The 8,085-nt window shown below is 42.7% G+C and overlaps 1 protein-coding gene across 2 annotated transcripts; it reads right to left on the minus strand.

The window, feature by feature from the left end:
* Positions 1 to 200: 200 nt before the first annotated feature.
* LOC310727223 (zinc finger and BTB domain-containing protein 12-like) lies at positions 201 to 6,142 on the minus strand. Of its 2 annotated transcripts, none has more exons than XM_083543464.1 (5): positions 5,676 to 6,142; positions 3,606 to 3,815; positions 2,829 to 3,020; positions 2,544 to 2,738; positions 201 to 2,430 (listed from the first exon to the last, which is right to left on the minus strand). In XM_083543464.1, the coding sequence occupies exons 2-5, from the start codon at positions 3,807 to 3,809 to the stop codon at positions 1,411 to 1,413; spliced, it is 1,611 nt and encodes a 536-aa protein (XP_083399590.1). In that variant the 5' UTR covers positions 3,810 to 3,815; positions 5,676 to 6,142; the 3' UTR covers positions 201 to 1,410. The 2 variants fall into 2 exon arrangements, with proteins under 2 accessions (XP_083399590.1, XP_083399591.1); XM_083543465.1 differs by having other exon boundaries at positions 5,801 to 5,933.
* Between the last annotated feature and the right edge of the window lie 1,943 nt (positions 6,143 to 8,085).

Raw genomic sequence — 8,085 nt, forward strand, 5'->3', positions numbered from 1 at the left:
TCAGAGATTGTAACGTAACGCATGTTGTAGTTGTAATTTGTTTGTTTAAGAAAAAAAATCTAACGATCGCTGTAATGACTCCCCGGATCTCTGTTCTAGAAATTCAACCAATCAGAATCAAGAACACAAGCACACCGTGGTAAGAAAATAAAGAAAAGGTCTGGAATGTTTTTACGCTAAAAGAAGGAGAAAGAAATCCGTTAAAGCCTGTTTTCTTTTAATTGATTGTACACGACAACATACTGTAGTTAAAGACACAACATGAAACGTTACACTCGATTACAACGTTACTTTGCTAACTAGTTTATTCGACTAGTCACAGGCTATTTACTTGATTACACATACAGACAAATTAGGTTTTTTTTTTTATTCTCCGCAACGCAGTTCCGTCAGCACAGTGTTCAGATGCTAATTTGTTAATGAGGCACGGACACGGATGTCTTCGGGTCTCAAGAACCAAATCCTTGTTATCGAAACGGAACGAGACTTTGGCGTGTGAGCCGTCAACGTAACTAATCAGACTATTCGGATTTAAGGCCAGGCACTGACTTCGGGATTTCCAGGCTCCTCGTGTCTCTGGATGTGTCGAACACAAATGACCCGCTGAGACGTTCGTTCTTCCCGAGTTCAGCTCTGGAGCCGTATTTAAGGAATGTAATAATGTTTTTTTTTTTTTTTAAGCAGTTTTCCAACGATTTCGCATTAAAACCTGGGCTTTGAGCTTAGATTTGTAAACCGGAGTGAGGAAATACTGAAGGAATACTGAGTGTGCATCTGGTGATATACAAATTTCTATTGGATATTTAACTGCTATATAGACCCTATTACATGTAGTGAGAATATGGATAAGTAAGAAAGATAAATAATACTAAAATAAAATACGGAAAAATACACACAAATGCTTTAGTTTAATGTCTATTCCCCCCCCAATCGTCTTTAAAAAAAAAAAAAATTCATATCCAGCCTAAAAAATGAGGCCTGATGTTCCTCCTATATGTTGGAGGTATAAAGTTTAAAGTAAACTTTATAAACGTGATTTGCTGTGGCAAACTAGTTATAATACTGAGTAATTAATTTCTTTTTTTGTGCTCAAACACAAAAAACAGCAGTCACTATAATATAGTTTATAGTGAGACAGACTCGATCCAGAGGTTTCAACCAGAATAAAATAAAGGTTGAAGGACCCGGGACATGTTTTCTTTAAATGAACCTGTTAGTTCTAGTGTATAAAAAAAGGAGACTATATAATAAAATGGAAAATGAAAACCTCTAAAATACGTTTCCTCTCCTCAATGCGAGCTGCCTGAGATCGAGCAGACGACGTCGTCAGACTCTGGCCCTAACTCCTCACCCTCAAACTGTCCCCTATACACATCTGCAATGCTACGTTTGATTTCTGCTGAAATCCTCTTAAACTCCTCCTCCTATAGCCGGTTCCTCGCACTCCCTCTGGATCTCCAGGTAGTTCTGGGCGGTGGTCTTGCCGTGCTGCTCCTTTAGGTGGCGCCGGAGAGCGGGTTTGTGTGCGAAGCAGATGCGGCAGAAGGCGCAGACGTGGGGCCGCTGTCCGCTGTGCATGTTCATGTGGTCGGAGAGCGTGGACTTTTGCGTGAAGGTCTTGTGGCACAGCGGGCAGCTGTGGAGCTTGGCCGAGCGGTGGACGGCCATGTGGCGGTTCAGGTTGCTCGTCTGGCTGAAGTGTTTGCCGCAGCACGGGCACACGTACAGCAAGTGGGTGGAGCGCGAGTGCACGGCTAAATCGTCGACAGAAGAAAACGCCAGGCCGCACTGCTCGCACGCCACGGAGCCCGTCACGCACGACGTGGAGCCCACCACCGCCACGGAGTCCTCGCCTCCGTCCTCTCCGTTAGTGGCCAAAGATACGACTCCTACGTTGTCTTCGGGGCTGGTGCCATCCATTATAAAGTGCCCAGGGCCGCTGTCTGAACCCGCCGTGTCTTCTTGGCATTCCGAAGGCTGGTAATCCACCCGCATCGGACCCTCCCCGAGAGCCAAGTAGTCTTGTCCGATCCCTGCCCCGAAACTCCCCATGATCTCTTCGGAGGTGGGGAAGCGCCAAGCCTGCTGGAAATTCCCCAAAGGCCTGCGTTCGCGGTAAGTGTAGCGCTTCCTGTGCTTGAAGCCCCGCCCACGGCTGCCCCTAGGCTCCCCGAATCTCCGCCTCCAGATACGTACTCCACCTCTCGGGCTACTGCCTGGCACCCCGACCTCGTCCCTGCCCAGATCCTCCGCGTGGAGATGCGAGACCTGGCTTACGGCTAACATGTCCGCTCCGTCTCCGACGTCCTCGTGGACCCCTGGGTTGTCCTGTGCGCCGTGGTGGTGCTCATCCCTGATCCGAACGTCGAACATGAAGTCGTTCTTGCTCTCTTCGTCCTCGATGACTCCGGAGTGCTCCGAGGTTCGAAGCTGCAACAATCACGCGTTAGTCAAATATCTGCAAAGACTCTGAAGGGAATGTGTGAATTTAAAGCGGAATTATTTTCTTCTAGGTCTTGGCCTGGGCTTGAACGGATATTTACCCGCGGCACGGACAAATCCACCTCGTCTTTGTGCTGAACGCCGGCATGTTGAACTCCAGAGACCTGCGGCTCCCCCTCCGAGCTGTGAGGCTGCAGCGACGAGGCGCGTTCAGCAGGAGGCGACATATCGTCCAGAGAACGCGTGCTTCCGCTGACAATCGCCGCTATAACCTGGGACTCTTCTGTTTTTACAGACTGAAGAGAAAGACAGAATCTCCAAATGAATCCAACACAAAGACAAAAAATATAAATAATCAGAACGTGCTGGATTGAAATCGGACTCACCCCTGAACTGCTCTTCGACTGCAGGTACTGACTCAGGGCCACTCGGCACTTCTCCACCACGTGCTCCATCTGGAGGTAGCTGGCGGCCGTTAGGTAATTTACAATCTCTTTGGCACTGAACTGCAGGATGCCCGTGTAGCAGGACTGCAGCAGCTCGCGGATCACGGTGGAGCTGTGAAGCACTGACACGTGCTGCAGAAAAACTCATTCTGTTACTCCTAATTCGATCAGAAGTACCCAAATTTCATTCTACCACATCCAAAAATTGTCTCCAGAACAATATACATACGGCTGGAAAAGTCTGGTGCCCAAAGTCCACTAAAGGCATTATGTGATTTGATTAGATATTAAAAACTCAAAACATTCTCCATTGTCTCATGGATTATTCTAGTGGGTGAGGGTGGTGGTGGGCAAATCGAGTCCAGGTGAGAACACCAGATCCTACTGTGAAACTAGGGGAGGAAAAAAGGGGGTGGAGTTTCCAGAGGGTCAGTTAATATTGGTTCATGTCAATCAATCCAGTTTCAAATATTAAACCATCTCACCTCTCGTTACTTCTGAGAGGAAAGACTTGTCCTTTTTGGTGTTTTTTATTTTTATTTTAAAAGATAATTGATACCTGCATCATTTCGGAGCTCAGCCTTTAACCATAAATACCAGATGAAATCCGTTTCGCAGGATTTTTTTCTTGTTCATAGACTGGAGAAAAGCCAACAGTTCACCCCCTCACGATTACCGGTTCAGTGACACGTTCAAATGAAGACTCGCAGTCTTTACCTGCAGCTCCGCAGAAGGGTTCAGTAAAAACTGGTCCCTGAGGAAGGCCGAGCCGGCAGCCAGCACCACTTTGTGACCCCGGAACATCTGCTTGCCTCCGGCCATGATGGTGATGTCGCAGAAGTGCCGATGCTCCCGCAAAAAGTTCATATTCCTCAGCGCGGCGTCGCTGTGGCCAGGCAGCCGGAAACACACCACGTCCATCTGAATCTGTACGTGGAGATGGAATTTTTTACTAGCACTAACGACCTGTGAAGGGACACGTAGAAGTTTCTCCTCGGATCTTAAATCATTGGGACGACCACTTAAGTACCAAAATATACGAGTGGGCCTGAAACGATTCCTCGACTTATTCGAATACAAAAAAAAAATCATTGAGGCAAATGATTCGCTTTGGACGGGTAACGTGGCAGAATGAAAAACGGTGCATTTACCGTTTTTTATTTTTTATTAATAATTTGAAATCAATGTTTATATTTGTACTTATTTATTTGCATTTTGATGCAATATGGCAATTAAATGCACTAAATAGGTTTATTTTTTCACAGATATTATCGTGTGCAATTTCAGCAATAAAAATGTTTATAAAAAAACGATGCATGCCTCAGCATTACATACACATGCCGCATATGTTTAGTTAATTTGACGCATCGGTTGTTCAAAATGCCCAAGAAAACATTTTGCATCATTATACAAGGTGGTATAAAACGTTTTGAGTGTAGTTTTGTAAACACACCAACAGGTGGCAGCACAACTCTGCACGCACGGTCACAGGGAGCACCGACCTTCATAAGTCAGTGCGCCAAAAAACATTGTGCTGTGTAGATTGGGAGCCGTGTAACTGGTGCTATTCTGACCACGTGCGTTACCACGATATCATAGACAGCAATTTAGAACAAAGTGCAAACGTGAAATTCTGCATGAAACTGGGCAAATCTGCTACAGAGACGTTTGACGTGATTCTGCAAGTTAACGGGGATTTTGCAACGAGTCGTTTCATGAGAAATCAGGAATATCTTTAACGTGCTCAACAATCCACAATGTTGCTGCCGTTGCCGGTGTATCTGCCAGACCTTCAATACCGAGTTATACTGCCAGGTTTGTAAGGCCTCTGAGGCAGGACATTTTGTGAAAGAGTTCAAGTTTATTTCTATAGCGCTTTTTACAATGGACATTGTCTCAAAAGCAGCTTTACAGAACTTAAGAGTTAAGATAAATGATGTGTGTTTATCCCTGATGAGCAGCCTGGGGGGTGTCTGTGACCAGGAAAAACTCCCTTAGATGAATGATGGGAGAAACCTAGAGAGGAACCAGCCTCAAAAGTGGAATCCATCCTCATTTGGGTGATAAGGAGACAAAGCTAGATCAGAGCTAGTCTCATATATATATAACCGATCTATAATGGAACTGTATCCATCCATCCATCTATCCATCTATCCATCCATCCATCCATCCACCTTTTTGTCCACAATCGTCTGTCTGTCTGTCTGTCTGTCTGTCTGTCTGTCTATCTATCTATCTATCACACCAGGGGTGTATATTATATACCTGTAATATACACATATATTCCTGTATATTCCTCAGTATGCAATATATCATGGTTTAAAGCTCAATTTATGTTTAAATAAAACAAATGTGTTTAATCAACCATTATAACATCCAATTATTTATTTTGGCTTCGTTTCGATAATAAATAAATAATAATAATACATCCTTTATACTGAAGCACAAAACTATCACTCATATAAACATTGAGATTTAACGCACACATGTAACTACATGTAGATAGATAGATAGATAGATAGATAGATAGATAGATAGATAGATAGATAGATAGATAGATAGACATGTCACTACATGTCGTACCCTGTATGTATGTGTATGTGATGAATAAAATTTGATTTGATTTGATTTGATAACTGCTATGAGCTCGGGAGAAGAACACGTCTGTAAAGATACATGGTGCTCGTTATTGTTTAAAGTATATAATCTGTAATATATTTATGTGTGTGTGTGTGTCTGTGTGTGTGTGTGTTTATATAAACACTGGGGATCTTGTACATTACTGACCTGCAGTCTTTGTGTCGTGCAGCTAGCCGGCTAGCAGTTAGCTGCGTTCACGAGGCTGTAAATGACCTGTAAACACCAGGGCGCTTTTCTACTCGGGTTTAGAACCGAATCAGTAATAAACTCACCCTTTCTGGTGTATTTCAAGAAGGAAAATTTCACATAACAGAAACACGCATGTCCAGAACAGTCATTAAACCTACTGTTTACTTTTTTAGACGCGTAACCTACAGTACGGCGGCCGGGAGGAAACTTCCGTCTTTTTTGTGGGAAAATGGTGAACGCGTTTGGAAAATCGAGCCTGGGAGAATCCAGGATATGTCTGTCTTTCTGTCTCTCTATCTTTCTGTCTTTCTGTCTGTCTGCCCATCTGTCCATATTGTCTGTATCTATCTATCTATCTATCTATCTATCTATCTATCTATCTATCTATCTATCTATCTATCTATCTATCTATCTATCTATCTATCTCTATCTATCTGTCTGTCTGTCTGTCTGTCTGTATCTATCTATCTATCTATCTATCTATCTATCTATCTATCTATCTATCTATCTATCTATCTATCTATCTATCTATCTATCTATCTATCTATCTATCTATCTATCTATCAATCAATACTGCTGTTCAGATGCTGACTACACTTTGAGCACTACTTTATTTCATCATACTGCTGAAGGTGGAGTAATAAGGTTCCCCGCTCTAGATGGTGCTCCAGACAGTCACAGTTGTTTCTCCTGTAAGGACTGACCCTGAGTGTGGGATTAAGAGTCACTGTAGGAATGAAGGCTATAGAAAAGGCCTTGAAACAGGAATGCAGAAAAGTGTTCAAACAAAGATTTCATCTTCATAGCCAGAAATGCATTCAAATTGAATGAACAAATTAAAGATAATTTTTTTTTTGACGGTTTGCTTTAGAACCGTATTGGAGGGATGAATATTGTTCTTGATTAAGATATTTGCTCAGTCTGTGGTTTGATGATCAGAAGGTACATGTTGAATTTTGTGTGATTGTGCTGTGAATGAGTTTAGAGGTTTATAATGCAGAATATGATTTACATTTACAATACATCCAATCATGATTTAAACTAAAATAAAAATAATAATATTTGCTACTCTTTTTTTGCCTCTCTGCAAAAACAATCTACAGTCAAAGCCACTGACTTCTCATTCATAGACTTTAAATGTGGAATACCGTAAAATTTAAATCTCGTCTCGTCTCGTCTCTTTCATCTCTTCCCTTCCTTCCCTTCCTTTCCCTTCCCTTACCTACCCTACCCTACACCACACCACACCACAGCGGATATTCCGTCTTCATACCCCCCCGTCCTCTACATCTGCCTCTTTCACACCAACTACCTGCATGTCTTCCCTCACCACATCCATAAACCTCCTCCTTGGTCTTCCTCTTTTCCTCCTTTCTGGTGGCTCCATCCTCAGCATTCTCCTACTGATATACCCCATGTCCCTCCTCTGCACATGTCCAAACCATCTCAATCTCACCTCCCTCACCTTGTCTTCAAAACGTCCTACATGCGCCGTCCCTCTAATAAACTCATTTCTAATCCTGTCCATCGTCGTCACTCCCAACGAAAACCTCAACACCTTCAGCTCTGCTACCTCCAGCTTCACCTCCTGTCTTTTACTCAATGACACTGTCTCTAAACCGTACAACATCTCAGGTCTCACCACAGTCCTATAAACTTTCCCTTTCACTCTCGCAGATACTCTTCCATCACAAATCACTCCTGCTATCACTCTTTAAACTATTAATCCCAGGTTACAACCTCTTATTTATATCTACTTTATGGGGAACCATTTCCATCCATCCAGCCATCCATTAATCCATCCATAAATCTTCTTCTTCTTCTTCTTCTTCTGGCTGCTTCCATTAGGGTTCTCCACATTACCTTGTCACAAGTTTTTTAAAAGGTTGATTTATATTCATATTTTGTCTTGAACTTCTCAACTTTCAATCGACGGTTTAATGTGACTATGCCGCTAAATCTGGAAATTCTCCTGCTCAGACTTTTTTTTCCAGGTTTGATTTAAATGCACATTTGCTTAATGAGGCTCAAAATTGGTGCTTGATGTTCATGTGAAATTTGCCTCGTCTGAATTTGCACTTCCGGCTGATATCGGCTTTGGTTCTGGGGAAAAGACTAATCCATTCCACGTGGGGCTGATTGGATTTATTTTGTGGAAATTTGTTCTTGTGTCAGAAAATATTTAACACTGAATATTGGATTTCGTGTCGATTGTAACGGATTAAAGGTGGACACAGTTTAGACAGATTGCAGTGCAGAGTAATTCAGGGGAAAATCTTAAGATTTAATACAAAATTTCAGTTTATATACTGCAAATTTTGAACGAAACTCTGTGGTGTAAGGGAAATAAAACACGTACTGACAAATT

This window comes from Silurus aristotelis (genome assembly GCF_946808225.1).
Source record: "Silurus aristotelis genome assembly, chromosome: 6".
NCBI classification, from domain to species: Eukaryota; Metazoa; Chordata; class Actinopteri; order Siluriformes; family Siluridae; genus Silurus; species Silurus aristotelis.

Excerpts from the sequence above, each read along its gene's own strand:
- LOC310727223 (XM_083543464.1), bottom strand. The coding sequence starts at position 3,809 with ATGGACGTGGTGTGTTTCCGGCTGCCTGGCCACAGCGACGCCGCGCTG. Across the intron at positions 2,739-2,828 it reads AGTCGAAGAGCAGTTCAGGG|TCTGTAAAAACAGAAGAGTC; the intron begins GTGAGTCCGATT and ends CTTTCTCTTCAG. Across the intron at positions 2,431-2,543 it reads TGGATTTGTCCGTGCCGCGG|CTTCGAACCTCGGAGCACTC; the intron begins GTAAATATCCGT and ends TGATTGTTGCAG.